Genomic DNA, 21,680 nt, shown 5'->3' with positions numbered 1-21,680 from the left:
TTTTTATAGCCCATCCTTGTTGCCAGAAATATTTAGACAGCATATTTATGGATAAAATTGAAGTTCGTGATCTTCCATATGGGGATTTCACGGTACCGTTATGGTTAAAAATAATTCTCTCTAATTTCCTCATCTTCCCAATGTTTCTTTGGATAAGATTTGAAACAAGAAATGACACGGTTCCTGTAAAATTTTCAGAAACAGAGCAAAGAAATGATGATCATTTCCTTACTAAAGCAGTTAGTTCTAATAAGTTACATGATAGACCAATAAAAAATGCAGCAATGAAAAAGAAAAACAACCTTGACTTCTTAACAAAGATTTTTTATTTATATACAGCCCCCATATCCAAATTTTGGGTATCACAGATATTTTATCTGATTTATTTATTTTTCTTTAGTTTAGCTGTTATATGGCCAGCATGTGGAAGTTTATACCTTGATTTTATAACTTGTGTGTGGACAAGTTTTATAATTATAGATTATATGATTCATATATACTTACTTGGGCAAAAATACCCAAGTATGACGCTGACATATAAATATACTGAAATTATTATAATGACTATTTTCCTGTTTTGCTACCTGTTAAGTCGTGTTTTCTGGTACAGATCATTCATGTCACTATATTCAGCTAAGGTAATGTTATGCTTGGCTTTGTTGTATTTTTATTATAGACTTATTTTTATATCGTTTCCGATTTCATCAGCTTTGGGACCAATGCTATATAAGATCAAGAGAATGACTCTAGTGGACTTTTCAAGTTATATGAGGGTTACAATGTTAGTTGTCATTAGTAACGGCATCGTGATTCATTCGACAATTTACCCTGATTTTCCTTTAGGATGGGAGCTTGTACGAAGAGCTTTTTTTGACGCTATTATATCTTTCTTTTTAACACCGGCGGATCATTTCGGACAGCCAGATATGACTTGTATCAGGTTAATAAGACATCCCAATGGACATAGTTTTGTCGGTTTGCCAGAAAATGTTTGCAAAGTTGGTCGTTATTATAGACCTGATTGCCCTAATCCAGGCGTATGGCCTCATATATTTGGTCTTCAATATCTTCTTTTGCTTAGATTGATTCTTTTAACGCTGTTATATGCACTTTTTAATGCTACTCATGCCAAACTAGTAGAAGAGGGCGAGAACATATGGAAATATCAAAGATATCAGTTGGTGATCGATTTTTCAAATCGTCTAACATTCCCAGCTCCTTTAAGTCCCATAAACTATTGCATACTGCTTTACAATTTCATTTGTAGAAGAAGGAATGAAAATTTCGAAAGGCCTAACTTGACTGAAACTGATTACACATACTGGAAAAATTTAGCATCAGATTATTTTACCGATAGCATTGAAGAGAAAAATTTAAAGAATACCACAGAATGGAGAATGGGTAAGATACTAGAACTGAGAAAAGCATTGAATGATCAGAGAAGAACTATGCGCCAACTTCACGCTAATCTAAATGAATTACAAATTTATATCAAAAGGGATCATCAATACCTGGAAGATCGGACTCTTCAAGCATCTGTATCGGAATATCTTCAAATCAAGAACTTACCGCAAATATTTTCGAGAATATCTCCTTATCCTCATACTAAAATATTACGATTCCCTGTATCAGATAAACACGTTTCATGGAAGTACACATGGAATGATTATGATCCCATTACCTATAATAAGCCTATTAAAGATTTTCCCCCACAATATCGCCAGTGTGTCGATGTAGATATACAACTACTCAAAGAACTTGAAGGGGAAGATTTCCGATTTCCAACTTTTAAATGGAATACATCTACTCTTAGTCCAGGTGGTGTGTTTTTGGATCGCAAATCATGGATTAAAGGTAAAAAAGAAATGCCTTTCATTTACGAATTAGACGAAGAAGGACTTCCGAGAAATCCCATGGGTAGAACTGGGCTTAGAGGACGTGGATGTCTTCCTCAGTGGGGTCCAAACCATTTTGTTTATGCCATTATCAGTCGGTGGCAAGCGGTTGAAAGCGTGTCTTATCGAGATTATCTGGAGGTTGTATTGCTGGTAGATGATCAAGATATTTCGATTCCTGGTGGATTTGTAACTACCGAGAATCCATACTCTATAATTTCAGCACTTTTTCATTGCGAAACTGTTTGGTGGACTGAAGAAGATATGATCGCATTTTTCTTGTCTTTGGCACAAGCACCTGACACCTCACATTCGGAAGACGAATGTTTACAAGCAAAAGAGGGCACTGATACACAGCAACCAACTGAAGTATCAGAAAAGTCTTCTGCTGAAAAAGAAAGAATAGTAAAATCTACCGATGAAGTCGACGCAACGGAGGGCCCATTCATTTTCCAGCGACTGAAAAGGGGATATATGGACGAAGCCATCAACACTGACCAGTCTTGGTGTGAAGCAGAAGTATGGCATTTCCATTACAATGTTCCTTGTCTTATTGATGAGAAATTCAAAGCAAATATGCTGTGGTCGCAACTAGATGAAACTGTTTTGCAAAAAATTCCAATTGGGCAGGCGTCATTTTTACATTCAGTAGCTAAAAAGATGAAGGCTGTTTTGGAAGCGATGTAATGTATTTTTATTATGTAATGCTCGTGCTTGAAGCGCGCGGTGTGAAATTCCTTGTTTGCAATGAATGCATCCTTTAAGGCAATATCATGAGATGGTAACATAATATAATTTTATTTGAAACAAAATGTGTATTAAATTAAAAACAGCGTACAATTTTGCAATATATTTATTTCCTAGTAGTTTGAAAAAAAATTTTTTTACTTATTCCTTGTATTTTGAAATATGTTTCAGATAAATAAAGATATAATAAATAACATATATGTTTTTATTTTGGGGATCTGAAAATACTTTAAACACATTATTTATTAAATTTTTGATTATTACTTTATATTATTTATTACTTTTTTATTGAATTTTTAATATAATTGATAATAAAAATTTCGATTAAACATTAAAAGAAAATAGGTTATACATTTTATATTTTGAGTTTTTTTTAGATAGTTAAAAGTCAATTTAATTTTAGTTCCGAAAAACATAAATTTTTTATGAAAATTCAGTAAGTGTGCATTACAAAATAATACAGTTTTATTCCAAATAAAATTGTATTGGGTGTTAAGGAAACAATTCTTGCCATTAAATGAAATCCCTTACCTTTTTTTTTTTTTTTTTTGCTATGTGTTAATTAAATAACACTTTCGTTTCAGAAATGTGTTTCTTTACTGATTCAATTCAGAATACATAGAATACTTGAGGTTTTAGTGAATTATTGATAACTTTTGTATTAAATTATAGCGTTCTTTAGTGATTTTATTTCAGCTTGTAAAATTGAGAAGATAATTCGATGCCGTATAACGTATGGGCGCAGCGATAAAGGGATTAAACAGACTGATTTTACCAATGAATAAATTAAATTGATGCGAAATTTTGTCATCTTGCTAAATTTTTAAGCATTGCCTGAATATTATTTTATGGAGTATTATAGACTAATAGTCTGGAGATTATAGATTTTCTATGAAATATTTTGTCTAATTGTCTTGGAATATTGGATTTCTTTGTTGTTAAACTATAACTATGGAATGCGTTTATTAAAAATTTTATTTCAAGATAGAAAAACACGAATGTAATGAAACTAGTCTGCTACATATTACGATTCGTACAAATTAAAAGATGTATACACTTCGAAATAAAAGCGGAAGGGAAATCTCATTTCTGACTTGATATCCATGGAAAGCGATTCTTTTATATTCATTTTAACGTTGGTGAAAACATGCTATTGAATGATTGATGGAAAAAGGAAATCAGTTTAAATTTCATCGCAACACTTTAAACATTGTTGCATATCGTATATCAAATTAAATTTTTTAGAATTATTGAAGCTGGAGAAAAAAATTGAATGAAAATGAAATTAGTTTCCCTAAAAACAATTATCTTATTTTTGTGCGAATGAAAAAAATTGTTTATGAGATAATATTTTCCGATAATATATAAAAAAACATGAAAATTTTACTACATTTATAATTTTAAATTTATTATCTTTTTAGACTTTGAAAATCTTGACAGTTACCTTCTTCTTATATTGAAAAATATATGTGTCGAATTTCTACAAAAAAAAAATGACAAATAATTGTAGATCTCTGTTAAAAAACATGCAAACAAATATTCACCTTCAAACAAATAAATTCTCATATATATTGCTGTCATAAAATCGTTTTATGCTTTTAATCTATTTGATAATTCTTGAGTGACAAAATAAATTTTTAAAAATTATTCCATTATTTTCATCGTCATATGTTTTGCAGAAAACTATGCGAAAGCAAAAGAAAACAATTTTTACTTGAACCAAACGATTTTCTTTCTATTACAGATGCGTTTTCGATTCGTGTGGCTGCGATATGGGAGGCGATTGCGATTGTCTTTGCACGGCGATTGCAGCCTACGCACAAGAATGCAGCATCCATGGAGTTTCGATACGATGGAGATCCCAAGAGCTTTGCCGTGAGTACATATACAATCACTCAAAAAAGTATTGGGGCACTTGGCTTGAATAACTACAAAGCTATTTATAAAACTATTTATCACATTAAAATAAAAAAACAAGATGGATTAAGAAATATTTTAACATTTGGTGTAGAGTCTGTAAGAAAACTTTTATTGGTATTTCAGAATTATAATTTGAACTAGCATTTTAAAGATAATTCAAAGAAAAATAGGAGTCAAGAAAGTATTGGGACACTTTTGAAATGAGAACTTCAACAAATACATAATGCATCAATGGAATTGAATTTACTACCACATTTTTAGATTATAATTTTAAACATAAAATTCACAATAGATAAGATTAGTTATAAAAAAATGGCAAGAAACAAAGATATATCGGTAATGTGCGATATCTTGTAATTTGTCATTGTCAAAATGGAAAATCTCTTCGCTGTATAGGAGATATCTTGAAATTGAGGTTTTTTTAACATTATTAACCAATTCTCGAAAACAAATAGTGTTCAAAACAAGCAAAGATCATGACGTCCAAGAACATTTAATGAACGCGAAAAAAAGGTGGATTGTGAAATAAGTTCACTTTAGAACTCACTTCCAGAAACTAGAGCAGTAAAGTTGACTCTGCAATGTAAAAGTAAGATTGGAAAAAATCTGTAAATCCTGAAACTGCCAGAAGTGTTTTAAGAAAACACAAATATTATGGCAGAATACCTCAGAGAAAGTACTACATCAGCAAAGCAAATCGACAAGCTAGGTTGGTTGTAAAACAGCCAAAAGAATTTTTGGAAAATATAATTTTTGGTGATGAAAGCAAATATAACATTTTCAGATCGGATGATAATCAAAACGGTTGGCGGAAACCAAATACAGCTATGCATGTCAAAAATTTACGACCTACTGTCAAATATGGAAGTGGCAATCAAATAGTCTGGGGTTGTAGGGCAACCCCTGGTGTCGGGAACTTACACTTTATTGGTTGTGCAATGAATAAACATGTCTGTATTGACATACTGAAGCGTAATTTAAAGTAATGTGCGAGTAAGCTGGGAATCTTAAGACATTTTTAAGTTTACCAAGATAATGACCCGAATCATAGAGGACCCATCACTGATATTCGCAAGTAAGGGATCCTCTACCACTGTCCTTCTGTTATTAAGACTCCTGCACAAAGTCCAGACTTTAATCCCATTGAGCATGTGTAGAATTATTTGCAGCAAAAACTATATAAACATCAAATTGCTAAAAAGCAAGAGTTAAAAAAGATATTTCATCGAAGTGAGAGCCAAAATAGATGGATCATTTTGCAAAAAATTGGTCCAATCCGTGCCAAATAGACTAAGAGAGGTAATAAAAAGCAACGGCGGCCCATTAAGATGTTAACATTTAAGTTTGAATTGTTTTTCTTTATTTATTGGGAAGTGTCCCAATACTTTTTTGAGCACGTTTCTTTATTTTATTTCTTTTATTTTCAATTATAACTATAATTGCATTAATATGAGAGTTTTATTTGAATTATTATGATTTGTATATATCAAAATAATTTTTATTTATTTGCTTTCCTTTCATTTGTATACTTAAGTGAAATATTATAATGAAAATTTGTGAACTTATTGGTGTCCCAATACTTTTTTTGACAGACTATATTTAAATACAGTATTTTCTTTACTCTTACGTCTCCTTATCCAACGTTTTCCCTCTTTCGCTACATTTTTTGCTGGTCCTCTCGGAATTTCTACGATCATAATGTAATACTCAAATTTATGTTTATGAAATTTTTAAGCTTCCTGCCGTTTGCAAAATAATAAAATAAAAAAAAACGAAAAGTAGCATTATAATTAATCGGAAATTCTTCAAGCCTATTCATGGCATCATTTGTAAAATAGGAGGAGATAAAAATAATTTAGATAATTTTTATGGACTTGAAAGATAAACAGAGATCATAAGGAATTGGTGATGCAAATCTGTCCCTGGCAGAAATTCCTACCGAAATCTGTTTCCAAATGCATAGTTTGGTAGGAATAAGTAATTGGTTTTTGTATTTAAAATAAATGATCGTTAATATTGCAAATACAATGCAAGCTGTTAAAATTCAAGTATTTCGTGCGGGGGGGGGATATTTACTACATTTTAAATTATTACTTTGATTAGGATTACTTCGACTGTAAGGAGTTACTTTGAAGCCTAAATGATAAATAGGATCAAGTCATCAGTTTAGTGAATTATTTCTTATACTAGTTCTTAGATTGTCCGATAGGTAACTGCTGTCTGGATGCTCCGGTGCAATTCATATGTTTTTGCAGCATGCCACTTGAGTTCAGTGGAACTTATACTAATGACCTGAACTGAATGATGTGTCTTATTTGAATCTAACAGATGTTTAGAGTACAATTGTATAAGGAAATGAAACATACGTTCAACCTAAGGGCTATTTGAACCCAATAATAATTTTTTGAATGTTTTATTAAATACAAAAATTATTGTAATAACTTTCATAAACTAAAAGTATTATAGCTGGTTAAAGAAAAATAGGATATTTTATATTAATTTTAAAAGGAATTACATCTGAAATCTAGAAAAAAAAAGAATCTAAATAATCTTGATTTACGGAATCTTTTTCTAGATTGTAGAATAAGCATAACACCAGAGGCAGAGTAATATCATTGGATATTTATTTGACATAAGTAATAAAAACAAGTAATATATAAAAAAAATTTAAGTCAATTCCTACTTATTTTCTTATATTATTTATATATATCTTATATTATTTATGATCGGGTGTCGCTTTAGTAATCTCAGAGCTTGGCGACCATTTGGCCACTTGGTGACGGATTTGGCGACAAATTGAAATTACTGGGCAAATTTAATTAATTAATTGATATTTGGAAAAAACTGTATTAACATGAAGTGCCATCCACTAAAAGTTTAAAAAAATGTATCTGAACTTGAGTGGATGAATAAAAAGTATTTTACTAACGATTGAAAATTTAAACAAGATATATAAATATATATATAGGGAGAGTGTGAACTAATAGTAGGAAATAAATAAGAGTTAATCTATATTATTATAAGGAAAAATTTACCTCTTTTATTCTCCCTAAGTGTTTTTTACCTATGCAAGTGTTTCCCGCGATTATTTCGCTTTTTAGCCCATTATTCCTCCAATCGCTTGAAAGTTGTAAAAGCACAATAATGCTATCTTTAATAGTAAGGATTAATAGACATAACTTGTGCCTGCGTCCTGGCATAGGGGTAGCGCGTCTTCCCTGTGATCTGGGAGTCCCAGGTTTGAGTCCCGGTTCGGATATGGTTGTTTTTCTTCTGTGTTCTTCTATAAGGTGTGTGAATGTACTCCCCTGTAAAAAGGGGTTGTGCAAGAGAATGTGACGCATGAAGTAGCTACGTCGTACTCTTGGCCCATATACTGAAAAAACTGAGACTCTCACTCGGCTTAAATCTCTAACAGATAACTGTCAGCGGGCTTGTAAAAGTGCCGTAATTCCCAACACAACAACAACAGATATAACTTGTGTAAGAAACTTCAGTTCAATTGTCCCGTTTCCTGAATAACGAAAAGAAAATCTTTCATATATTTTGATTCTCAACTAATCCAGAAGCCAAAAAATAATCTTTCCCTTTTTGAAGTAATTTGAAACGGCATTATCATGAATTATTTTGGCATTTCTGAATAAAATCAACATAGAAAAATTGTGGAAGTTCTAAAAAGAAAGTTTTGAGTTTGAGAGTTACCATAATACAAGAACAGTTTCATTTCGAATGCTTTCTCAGATTCTATTTTGCAGTTTTAAGAAATATATGTTTTTTTGAAAATGATACATTTAATTAGATCCCCTGAAATATTCTATAGAAATCTTCCACTACTTATTCTACACTGCCAGTCAAAAGGAAAATGGAAATCTTTCACTTCAATTAAAGTTGATTATTTTGTTTCATTAATATAATGCTATTACATTATAAAATGTTATTAAATATTGTTAATTTTGAAAGATAATTGATAACTTTAGTTCCAATGTTAATAATCGATAATAAGAATTCGCTATTATATAATAAATAACTTTATGAGAGATTTCGATCGCATAGTAATTTATAGTGAAACGACCACTATTACTCACATTTTATTTCATTATTTATAATCTTTTTGTTTTTTCTTTCAGCAATCCAATGCGAAGAATGTGCTACTTATGACAGTTGCATACCATCATGCCCGAAGAAAACTTGCGAGAACGAATACCGGTATGGTAGAATCGAAGAAGCATGCTCGAATGATTTCTGTGTGGAGGGCTGCAATCCTAAACCCTGTCCTGCTGGTCAGATCTACAACAACGAAGTCGAATACAAGTGCATACCAGAAGTGGACTGCGTGGTACCATGCTTGGAAGTGAACGGTGTCATCTATAATGAAGGTGACAGAGTAACAGACCTGGAAGTTGCAGACCCATGCCAGTCATGGTATGTGCTAACTTTTAGCGTCTTCAACCGATAAATTCTTCTTTTTGCATCTACGCCTAAAAGGATTTGTACTTCCATGTCGTGTTTTTTGAAATAATCATGTTATTATCTTTGAAAAAATATAAGCATAAAATCTTTTTTATCTCCAAGAATGAGATATAGCAATATATTTTTTCTATTCGAAATAGTTTTCTTTTGATTTTAGTTGAAAATCAAATAAAACGAAAACGAATTGGGTAAGCATTTTAATTTTATTTTTATCATTCATTATATTATGTTAAATAAAACTTCATATTAAAATAAATTTAACTGTTTATTAAGATTACAAGTAGGGAATCATTACAAGTTCCTAAAAATAAATGCATATAATTTTGTTTATGCACAAATATACACAGATTTCTCTTCAGGATTGCAAAATTTGAGATATTACGTAGGCTTTTAGAGACTCTAAAAAGGTTTCGTATTTGAACCACAACGTTCAAACATGCTACAAATCCGCTTTTTTTATTTTCAAGTTAATGCAACCTAATTTAACAATGTCATCAAAATTTTAGAAAGAACACATTATACTGCAGATGCTTATAGAAATGTTTCTTTTCTATTGTTTGTTTTATAATTTGAAAGTAGTACAAACTCTTGCATTGTGATGTTTTAATGGATTTAAAAAGACCTAAGACGTATGTAAAATAACAGAAAATATCGAATGCTTACTATGCACTTACACAGTTCTCATATTATTTCCATTCATAATAGGTATAAACAGCACGATGTTGTATTTAAAATGTTAAGATTTCGGAGTTTTCCTCAAAAGGTCCATTAATAAGAAATTGTCGATCAATGTGCATTTATTAATCTCAGTACTATTGCAGACAAATATAAAAAGATACAAGACAGAAAACATAGTAAAAAAATTCCACCTGAAGCCTTATGATTATATTTGAATTTTACCCAAAGCTTAAAACTTCTGGATCATATCCATCACTTTAAAAGTATGTAATAAAGCTCGTGTTGGACACCTTTTACAGACTTTTGTAAGCAAAAAATAAAACTTGAAATGTTTAGAAAAAAATTTTAGAATCACAGAAAAGTTTTGACTAATTGCTGTAAAAATAATGAACTGTGAGGAAAATGTATCGTCTCGATGTTCTTTGACTTTAAAAATATTTCTAAACAGTTGTTTCGCATTGCATATTTTCTGTTATCTTTAATATCTTAAGATTCGGAAAGATAAAGTTATCAATGGTTATTTATCTGTGTGGAAGTTTTAGTAATGAATGCTTGATTTTACTTGGGAGATTTTCTTGTATATGAATTGTTTATTGATTTGGATGTGTATGAATGTTTTCAATGGAATATTTTCTGGTTATAGTCATTGCCATAGAGGTTCAATCCAGTGCACGGGGAGCCGCTGCGTTAAACAGGAACCGCTCCGTCCTTGCTTGAAGACTGGTTGGACTCCGTGGATGAACACGCCTTCTTTTGTAGGAGGAGATTTCGAAGAACTGACCAGTCCTTCTCTAAAGGCCACTTACGAGGAATTTTGTGGTTTTACCAACATGACCACCATTGAATGCAGAGTTGCAGAAACTAAAATATCAGCACAAGAAGCTGGACAAAATGTCATCTGTGAACTTCCAACTGGACTGGTATGTGTTGATACTGACCAAAATGGACGAATTTGTGAGGACTATGAAATTCGAATGTATTGTGACTGCGGTAGGTATTGATGAAATTACTAATCAAAAATATATTTTTGAAATTTAATCAAATTTCTTCCTTAATGGAATTTCTCGCTTGTGTAATTATTTTTTGTTTTGAAATCATGCACGATCGTTTCAAATTAGTTGCATTAATTGTATTCTTTCCTCTATGAGTAATTTATACACAGAATTTAATATGCAGGTCCTATGCTCGAAACAACAACTTTACCCCCTGTAACTACACCCCTCATCACACAACCACCTGAGTGTCATGCAAATGGCTGGACAGCATGGATGAGCTCAGTGTTGCCAAGCGAACAGGGTGAATTTGAGACTTTAGAAAGACTCCGAGTTAATCACATATTCTGTGCAAATCAAGACATCGATGATATTGAATGCCGCAGCACTAGAACGTGGAAGTACATAACAGAAGATACCAATGATATAATCTGCAATAAAAAAGTTGGATTTATATGCAATGGTCCATTATGTGATGATTTTGAGGTTAGAGTTCATTGCTACTGTGGTCCCGAAGGTAAGAATGTTGGAATATTAAATCATTTGTAAGTCAGTAGATTTTTATTCTAAACAGAAGTACTTGTTCGTACTTGGTATATGAGCATGTCATAATTTAATTTCTTTACACCAGGTAGAGGCATTGACAGATGTTGTCATTGCATTATCTTCTAAATAATTAAAATAATTTATTAATAAATAGTGCCTTGGTCGACCAGCTAGTTCATCGTGAATCTTAGTAGTGTTTAGTTTGAATTATATATTTTATGCAAAACTTTTTCATTTTTCTATCAACGAAGAATTTTTAAGTATCAAATTAAAATACTATTATTTTAATAATTAATTCATTTTTATACTAGTTTTATATAAAATAAATACTAGTTTTGTATTACATATATACTATATACTAGTTTTGTTATGTTTTCGGAAGTTATTGCGAGAAACGTCAAAATCTTGATGGATTTTCTATTAATTAAAATTCTAATTATAAATTCTAAAAATTCAATCCAAGCTACACGTTTCCACTCTCCAGAATACATCTAAAGTAAATTTTGATCGAACAATAAGACAACTCTCTGTTCCGTAGAGCGTGAACGCAGACGTATTTTGATTTATTTTATTAGAAGATATTTTTTCAGATTAATTTACTCATGAATAACTTTTTCAAATGTAAATTTATTATATATACATCTTGCTATTATCATTAAATAGCCTTCTTCTGAAACATTATACCTTTTTTAACGCAATTCTTATGTAAATCCCCGATTTATATTTGTGTCAACAATTCTTATTCAGTTACAATTGGAAGTTGTAAATAAACTTTACAACCAAAATACTAAAACAAATCATTCCAGACACCATCATTTCGATTGAAGAAATGTTGGCAATAAAAATCTTAATCAAAGGCAAATTGTGTTTAGATTATTCCTTGAAAAATGAAGAGTATTAAGATGCAAACCTGATTTTAGAATGTTTAAGAAGGTTTCAAAGGGGATAAAATATTCTAATAGATAAGGCACTATGTATAATTGCATCAAAGTATTGCGTTTTAGCATGAGATAATGAGTAGTTTGAAGTCATTTGTTACGATTTGTAATGTTGTCAGTTGACACATCTGCTATTAGCATTTAAAGCTTCAGAACTTGTGCTACATCAAAAAAGGTATGTCGACGAATTTTGATTAGACCATCCTCTGCCTCCTTAATCTTTTCGCATCTTAATCATCAGAGAGGAACAAAATTTTTATATTCTTTGTTATTGCCTTCCTTAAACATTCCGTGATACTAATTGTGCAAAGATGCGGCATCTTGATTTTCTCTGTCTGCAAATTGCGTTTTCAGATACTCTTCCAAACTTTATTTTTAAATACCCGATCCAAAATCATCTACTTGTGCAGAAACTCATCTGCTTCCTTTCTAGACATTTACCCTATATTTATACAGGTTTAATGCATTATATAGATATGCGATGAAAAAATTGTCTTAAAATAAGTGTTTATATTTTGGGATACAAATTACTTGGATAATAATTTTTTTTAATCCGTCAAGCACCGTTTTACCGCAAGAAAACTGGTCTAATGTATGTTATATATTTGAGAACAACAGAATATTATTTCTATGAATTTATAAAATTTATTAATAGATTTTAAATAACAATTCGCTTTATATAAATTCTTTCCGAGAAAATATAAACTAATAGGATTTTAAGATTTTTCTTTAAACTGGCAAATTGTCCATTACACATAATAGTAAAGTCAGAGAAACCAAGCTAAATCGGACTACTAACCTGTTACTACATATCTACGTATTCTTTTTCTCACTTCTTTATTCCTTTTCTATTTTCTGCTCTCCCCATGGGTGTTTTTCTTAGTTCTGGTACGCTTTACAAATTCGAATACGTAGTATTATTTTTATGTCCATTAAATAGTCACTTTCTGTTGTTTCTGACACTTTTTTTCAATCCTGTAACATATTAATTGATGACCAGGAAAAAATATCATTTTTAATTCTGAAATAACAACTTACAGAGACAACGCCTCTGGTCATTCCAGAGACCACACCTGTGGCTCCCAAATGCATATCAGAATGGACGCAATTCTACGACGTCGATCATCCAAGTGTCAGTGACGCTAGTGATGACGAAACCATAGAAAATATTGAACAAAAGGAAGGCCCAGTCTGTGAAGGAAGGAACATCACGGATGTAGAATGCAAAGCCTACGTCAATGGAGAGTATGTTGACTATTCGTCGCTGAATTTATTTGGACTGAAATGCTCGAAGAAAACAGGATTCGTCTGCGAAAAATTCATCATTGGTGAAGATTGTCCGAATTTTATGGTCCGCTTCTATTGCTCTTGTGGTAAGTTTGCTATACGAATTCCTTGCCATTGTGGTGAATAAGCATAAAAGCCAACTAACAACTACGCTACACGAGCGTACGCTTTTGTATCATGGTTTAGTTACTGGACTGCGAACCACAAGGTCCCAGGTTCTATCCTCGGTGCATCACATACCGCTAAATTGGTGACCTCGAACGATGAACCTTCAATCTTCGTAACAGCTGTTGTGGCCTCATTTACCCGCAACCAAAGTCGTCAGATTCACTTGACGCAGCAAACCAAAGTCGTCAGACTCACTTGACGCAGCAACCACTCACTCACACACGATCGCCATAACGCTTGGCGCTACTCAACTGGGTAGGCCCATTAAACAACAGCTAAATACATCACCACTCAACATCCATATCGTTGATCGCACCTCCGACTCACTGGAGGGAGAGTACGGTGGTGAATAAGCATATAAGACGTTACACGAGCGTACGCTTTTGTATCATGGTTTAGTTACTGGACTGCGAACCACAAGGTCCCAGGTTGCTATCCTCGCGCATCTCACTCCACTAAACCATATTTATCAATAATGATTAGAGGGCGGTGGAAGGCTAGTGGTAAAGTCTCGGTTTCGGAGCCGGAAGATTTCAAGTTCGAGATTCGATTCCACCGAAGAACCGTCTTTAGCGTGTCTGGTGCACGCTAAATCCTCGGGGGCCAAACGTTCTATCGCTGGTATGATGCGGAAGTTTGAGAAAGGGTAATGCCAGATCAGGTTTCGTCCTCGTCATCTAACAGCAGTTCAAAATTACGAGGGCAGCTCCAATATAGCCTTAGTGTTGCTTTAAAATGGGATGTTAATATAATTGAACATTAATGATTAGAATATCCACAAACCTTGAATTTAACCCTCAGCACTCCATTGGCTCCGGTACGGAGACATTAGGTTGCATGCATACTTCAAGCTTAAAACACTTATAATTATTTTTTTTATTCAAACAGTATAGATAGACCCTTAATGAGATCATAAATACTGATTTTGGTTGCTAATCAAAATAATTGCAGGAATTTAACCTGCGAATATGACTAACAAAGTAATGATATTGTTTTATAGCAATTTTTTTATAGTTAAGAATTAAAGTTAGGCCATAAATGTTAATCTTAAGGTTAATTGTACTTTCTCTATAAAAAATTAGGGACTGTGTTTAGTCACTTTTTAAATTCTATACTTGCAAATAAATCAAAGAATATTTTTAGTTCAGTTGTTTATATGCCTACCATGAAGAAACTCAGAAAGAGAAGCTTTCGCTGTGGTGATTGTTTCTCACTTCCCTTGTGGATACGACAAAAGTAATATTGTTGTCTTTTGAAACCATCTCCAATGATGAACCATACATTTTAAAGTCAAGTCACTGTCATCAAAACAAGTCATTCGAGGAGTAGGCGCGTGGTTGCTTGTAATGTGACCTAAGTTGTAACGGAACGGCCGGTCATTCAGATTTTTTGGTATGACTATGTATTTTCTGAGAATCGCTATCAAGGAATATGGTATGTTGTAATAGATCGCTCACCAAACTGTGTATATACGACCAAAAAGTCAAACAATTAAGAAACTGAGCAGTAGTTTGATAGATCTATTTCACCTAATAAAGTGCAATGTAATTAAAATTTTCTTTCATATTTGCGCAGTAAAACCTTTCTAATTTAAAAATCTTATCATTTCATATTTCTATGTTTGAGTGATTTGATTTTAATGACATTGATGTAAGACGGGATAAGTAAGTATCAATTTGACACCTCCGTGTTTTTGCTAAATATGTTTTTTTTTTTTTAAATTTTACTATAAAATAGTAATATATCAAGTGCACAATATACCAAAAATTTGCATTTATATGAAATATTTACAGAATAATGATGAATATGAAGTCAGCGTAGGACTTGAAGAATCATTTGTTTCAGACTACATAATCTTGAGATTTTTAAAAATTCTTATAAAATTTTGTTTCGTATTATTGAATTATCGCAATGAAAAACCAAATGAATTTATGAAACAAGCTACAAATTAATCTGTTAGATGAAATATGTATCAATAATAAAATATATACTGCTCCTTTAATATCCTGAGACTACCACTGTTCAATGATTGTACTTCGCTAAGGGATGGTATATGCAGAATGCGCAAAAGCACTGAGAGTTTCCGAATCCAAAAATGAATACTAGATAGTTTGTCAATAAAGAACGTTTGAAATGAACAAAACCTTTTACCTAATGTTGTAATAATATCATGTATTTATCGGCATATCAAGTCATTAATACTTCTCTTTTTAATACACGTGGCACTATTTATTAGGGTACATTAAGAAAATTTAAAGGCAATCATATCGATTTTATACTGCAATTTTTACTAGAGTTACCGAAATTATCAGAAAATTTTTTTTGACCGAATCAGAAAATTTTTTGGAAACATATTTAAAAATGTAAGTCACAAAATTACATCTTGATTCTGATTACTCACACAGCAGTAAAGAAATGAGCTACTTCAAAATTCAAATTTCGGTACATCATTCCGCATATTGTTCAGATTTAAGATGACGTTTCAGAAATCTTTTGATTCGTTATTAAATCCTAATGCTTGCCTAATTAAAATATTTTTCGAGATATTTCTCTTATTTGGAAATCTGTCAACCCTTTCTGTAGAACCAACTCCAGAAACAACTACAAAATTGATAACTACAACGACTACAACTGCAGCTCCAACAACTACAACGACTACTCCTGTGCCCATAAAACCGGTTCCGGTTGAGTGCGGTTGGACGCCGTGGATAAACACAGATACTCCTGAAGAAGGAGAAAATGACGATGGAGACTTAGAAGATTTAGCCACAATACAAGTGAATATAAAACAGTTTCCCTTAAATTTTTAAACAGATTTTTTTTCTTGTATATGAAATACAAGAATGATTATTTTAAAGCAGCACTTCTTAACGTCTTTGCATACAATGAAATGTCCGACTCGCGCTTCGAGTTACTGAATTTTTAATTTTAAATCTGCGATTAAGTAAAAAGGATTAAATAAGTAAAAAAGAAATTTCAAAAGTCCTTTAAAAATGTATAATTATTTCGTTTCTATTATTAGCAAATAAAATAATAATATTTATCCCTAAAATGATGCGTTATCTAATTAGGAAGTTAGTTAAATTCATAAGTCAAAGGGTTAAGTCAGTGCATATGCTGTCAATAAAATGAGCTTTGGTCTTTCGAAAACTTTGCAGTGCCTCCATTAACATCTTCAATGTAAATAAGCAAAAAGAAATTACAAAGACATCCATGTAGAAAGTTTTAACTTCGATTTATTTCACCACGGGAGCCATATATGCACAGCGATAGAAAAAGCGATAAGAGAAGCTTCTGTCTACATCGCGATATAAGACCAAAGTGTGAGAAATTTTTCTCTTCAGTGATTTTATTATAAGATTTTGATAGGGATTTCTTTGCCACGTGACAAGGGAATCTTGGGTATCTTTAAAAGAATGCTGTAAGCATTAGGGATTTTTATCCCTCAGCTCTGTGTGTGGGAAATGCGAAAGTCACCATTTTCTAGAGCGGGTGTTAAGAATAATTAAATAAAAAAAGTGGGGATTGGATCAAAAAATAAGAGAACATTTTCGAATGAAGTTAATTTGGGCTAATTTAAGATAAAAATTAGGAAATTAAGATATAAATTGTATTAAAAATGCCATTAAATAATACATGCACATTGAAATAGATTATCAAGGGGGAAAAAATGTGAGAAGCTTCAATTTTCAGCAGTTCTTTCCTATAATTAAATGTATATTAGCTGCAATTGATCTTATGTTTTTATTATTTCTATCAAAAAATACAATAAATAATTAATAGGGATTAAATTAATCATACGGTTTTTGCCACCACTAATTTTATGGCATCAGACATAACATAACAAAAAATTTTATAATCATTTTAATTCAATTTTCCAGTACCTATATAAAACGTGTGGTGGTAAAGATCTAGTGGACATTGAATGCCGAATGGCCAGAACTCATCACTCCTATGAGCTGTCCCAACAACACAATCTGAAGTGCGATTTAGAACACGGATTCGTCTGCCACAACCAAGATCAAATAGGAAAGTGCTACGACTATGAAATACGATTGCTGTGCATGTATGATTGGTGTTATCCAAGTGAGTAAATTATTGTTGCAATCCAGTTTTTGCTTTTTCATATCTAATAAAATATGTATAGTTTTAAAAATTCTGTCTCGAATTTAGAATAAATTTCGACATTTTAAATTTAGTTCAATCCGTTAAGTTACCCGGGCTATCATCCTGTTAGCAATACCTCAGATCTAAATATCATTGATTAACTAATGAAAGCTCAAAATATCATGCACATTATCAGAATGCGTAAGAAATTTAGAAAATTTTTGATTTCAGTGCACTTTAAATGTAAATATGCAAAAAGATTGCAAGTTTTTGTGTCCTTGTAATGGGATTGCAAGTTTTTGTGTCTTTGTAATGGGATTGCAAGTTTTTGTGTCTTTGTAATGGGATTGCAAGTTTTTGTGTCTTTGTAATGGGATTGCAAGTTTTTGTGTCTTTGTAATGGGATTGCAAGTTTTTGTGTCCTTGTAATGGGATTGCAAGTTTTTGTGTCCTTGTAATGGGATTGCAAGTTTTTGTGTCCTTGTAATGGGATTGCAAGTTTTTGTGTCCTTGGAATGGGATTGCAAGTTTTTGTGTCCTTGGAATGGGATTGCAAGTTTTTGTGCCCTTGGAATGGGATTGCAAGTTTTTGCGCCCTTGGAATGGGATTGCAAGTTTTTGCGCCCTTGGAATGGGATTGCAAGTTTTTGCGTCCTCGGAATGGGATTGCAAGTTTTTGCGTCCTCGGAATGGGATTGCAAGTTTTTGCGTCCTTGGAATGGGATTGCAAGTTTTTGCGTCCTTGGAATGGGATTGCAAGTTTTTGCGTCCTTGGAATGGGATTGCAAGTTTTTGTGTCCTTGCAATGGAATCTCACCCATCCATATTATTTGCAAACAAATCAAAATTAATCACTGAAATCGGATTGAAACAAATGGTGATTCGAAAAAAAAAAAATACAATTCCGAATACAAAATTAAAAAAATGAAAAATAAAATATTAGCTACAAGCATCTACAATTTGATTCGTTTGATTCTACAATTTGAAACTGTACTTAGTTTTATTCGCACATCAATAAATCCGTCACTTGAAACATATAAAATAAACCATCGCTGTGTTGTTTGATACCAAAACACAATTTGTGCATTCGATAATGACGCAGATAAAAGGGACGGGGATATATTTTATAATTCCACTGAGAATATCAGACGGTGGTAGATGATTATATGCACTAATACTAATTCATGTGAAATCAACTTCACTGCCGAGATTACATCGAAATGTTAATGAAAGAATTCTGTTTTTTTTATTATATAAAATATATCAGAATCACTCTATCAAAATAAGCTAAATCAGTCTTTGATAAATAACCGAAAAATATGAAAAGAGAACTTAGTAAGTTATGTGGAATTTTGATGAGAAACTATCTCATCGGTTATTCAAACTTTTACAAAAGTTCGATTTTGCCAGATTCATTTATATCAAAATCATTTTTATTTAATGTATATAGATTAATAAAAGCAACTAAAATCATTCTCAAGTAATTGTAAAGTCCTTTTAGCTAGTTTGTAATATGAAATAATTGCATTTTTTTAAGTATCAAGCTAATTAGTAACTAAGAAGTTTGATACTTGTAAAATGTATTCATATTTAAACACTATAGTTTAGCATTGCTTTAAAACCACTGAAAACGCTTAATAAATCTTTCAGTTAATTTCATAAAATGTAAATTGCATTTTACCTAAAATTAATGTATAGTTTCTTGATTTCGTCTTTTAATAATGACTTAGTTTCTTAATAATAATTACTTTGGTAATCAACATAATATTCTCTTTCATTGAAATATATCTATACGTTTTAAATTAATGCAATCTTTTTCTTTTAGAAACTACACCTCCTACTACTACAACAAGTAAGTATTTAGTGTGATGTTTCATTTTTTAAGGTACAAATAATAATATTTTGAAATATATTAAATAATCGCCTTATTAGAATCTAGAACTGATTAACTACACTTAGCACTTTTTTTGTTCTTTTTTTTTTTAGCAACTACGCCCGCTCCAACCACTACAGCAAGTGAGTAGTCCCTTAATAATGAATAATTTGATTTAATTTAAAGGGGAAAGAAACAAATGATGTTTTTTCGTATTCACGATATGTGCTCCTTATCATTATTTTGTGTAAATTTATTTCTACAGAAACAACTACACAGAGAATTGAGATATTTTTGCTCATATTTAAATTTTTCTTATGAAGGAATAATTTTTTTTGTAATGAAAAATATTGTTTCTAACTCCGTATGTAGCTTTTATATTCTAAACTCGATAGCAACAATAATAAATATCTGTTGCCAAAGTGATGAAATTAAATTAAATTCAATAAAAATAACTAATTAACATCTCTTAAATTAACATCTCTAATAATACTTTTAATAAGTTTGAAAATTAATTCTTCATTCACCTCCATTTAGATCTTTTTTCCAAGGTGGAAAGTGAAGCGTATGCTTTTATAATACAAAAAAAGTTAAAAAAAGAATAGATTTTTTAAATGATTAAATTCCTGTGCAACTATTATAATCATACATTTGCACAAAAGTAACAAAATTCCAAGATTTTCGTCTACTTATATATTATTACCTTTAAAATTTAATTGCAGAATCATTCTTTAAAAATATCCGTGGAGAATATAGCTGTTTCCATTATTGATTATCTCTTGAGTGAAAACAAGAACGGAACAATAAAAAAATTTAATAGTGAAAAACATTTTTTTTAATGTATCACAATTTTTATATTGTTTAAATGTTGATAAATTCTATGAATATTTAATTTATCAGCAAAATTGAATATGTCCCAATGCATCATATCACATGCGGAACATTGAAATGCATGTATTTGACATTCACAGCTTTTATGATACTACATTCTGGGCAACACAATATATTTTTTTGTCAAATAATTAATTAATTTTTAATTTTTTAAATAATAATTAATAATTAATTTTTTTTGTCAAATAATTAGTGAAAAGAGACTTTTTCTCATTTTCAACCGAGGTAAAACAATTTTAAAATTAAATCCTTTAAACGTTTGTTTTTCATAAAACGGAATCATAAGAAAATTTAATTATTGAAAAAAAATTTGTTAACTAAGGATAAAAAAAATTAAATCATTAAAGAAATAACATTAAGTAAAATTCATTTCGTAAAAGGCTGAAAATAATTATTCGAAAAACAAAATTCTTAAAAGAAAACATCCAAACAATAGGAAGTTGAAAATGCATTAATTTATTCGAATCGTAGTCATCCCCTTCAATAAATTTTAAATTTCTTCAGGCATCTTCTTTTAAAGATCTGTCATCGTTAATGTAGTTAATATAGAGTCTTCTTTGGCGGGTATTTGGTTGCGTCAGTGCCGAAACATTAAGCTGATATGAAGTATTTAACTTGCAGCTTTAGATTGAAATAACTTCTCAAACTCCCACTAGAGGCCGCTACGAATGCTTCTTCGTCGAATATTTGGTTCAGTGTTACTGCCAGAACTCTAAACTGATATTCAGTACGAGTTTTATTTAATTTGCAGCTTTGGATTGAAATAACTTCTCACACATCCGCAAAAGGTAGCTAGCTATGAATATTAAATATCATTTATACTTTTTTTTTTTTCAAAATATCATTATATTCTACAACAATATTCGATAACAATATTTCTACGAAAATTGTCTTCAACATTCAAAGACCAAGTTAAGCCTTTAACAGTGAATTGAAATTTGAGTCGCCGTCCAATCAATAACCAAATCGTTTATCTCGAATTCTATATTCTCCGTAATATTTACCAGATATTATATCTGTCTTTAAAGTCATATAAAATATTTATTTTACAAAAAAGAAGCTAAAATATTTTATTGATTTTAAAATATTCTTAAATTACTTTTAAAAAAGAATACTTGAATCTATGTTTCACTCAACTTTTTGAATAAATTAAGCTATTGAAGGTTCT

General features: G+C 31.1%; 1 protein-coding gene and 1 long non-coding RNA gene across 2 annotated transcripts in view; one reads left to right on the top strand and one right to left on the bottom strand.

The window, feature by feature from the left end:
- LOC129967168 (hemocytin-like) overlaps window positions 1–21,680 on the top strand; it is a 141,093-nt gene that overhangs the window by 43,662 nt on the left and 75,751 nt on the right. Inside the window, exons 24-32 of the mRNA XM_056081865.1 lie at window positions 4,387–4,517; window positions 8,690–8,984; window positions 10,354–10,700; window positions 10,887–11,219; window positions 13,227–13,559; window positions 16,225–16,418; window positions 17,523–17,727; window positions 19,574–19,600; window positions 19,735–19,764. Of these exons, the coding sequence (XP_055937840.1) occupies window positions 4,387–4,517; window positions 8,690–8,984; window positions 10,354–10,700; window positions 10,887–11,219; window positions 13,227–13,559; window positions 16,225–16,418; window positions 17,523–17,727; window positions 19,574–19,600; window positions 19,735–19,764 (1,895 nt within the window). The remainder of the gene's footprint in view (window positions 1–4,386; window positions 4,518–8,689; window positions 8,985–10,353; window positions 10,701–10,886; window positions 11,220–13,226; window positions 13,560–16,224; window positions 16,419–17,522; window positions 17,728–19,573; window positions 19,601–19,734; window positions 19,765–21,680) is intronic.
- Window positions 1–21,680, bottom strand: part of LOC129967169 (uncharacterized) — a 100,736-nt gene that overhangs the window by 3,517 nt on the left and 75,539 nt on the right. The window lies entirely within an intron of this gene.

This window comes from Argiope bruennichi, chromosome 4 (assembly GCF_947563725.1).
Source record: "Argiope bruennichi chromosome 4, qqArgBrue1.1, whole genome shotgun sequence".
NCBI lineage: Eukaryota > Metazoa > Arthropoda > Arachnida > Araneae > Araneidae > Argiope > Argiope bruennichi.
The sequence above is the reverse complement of the archived record's forward strand: the minus strand, read 5'-3'. Positions and strand labels throughout refer to the sequence as shown.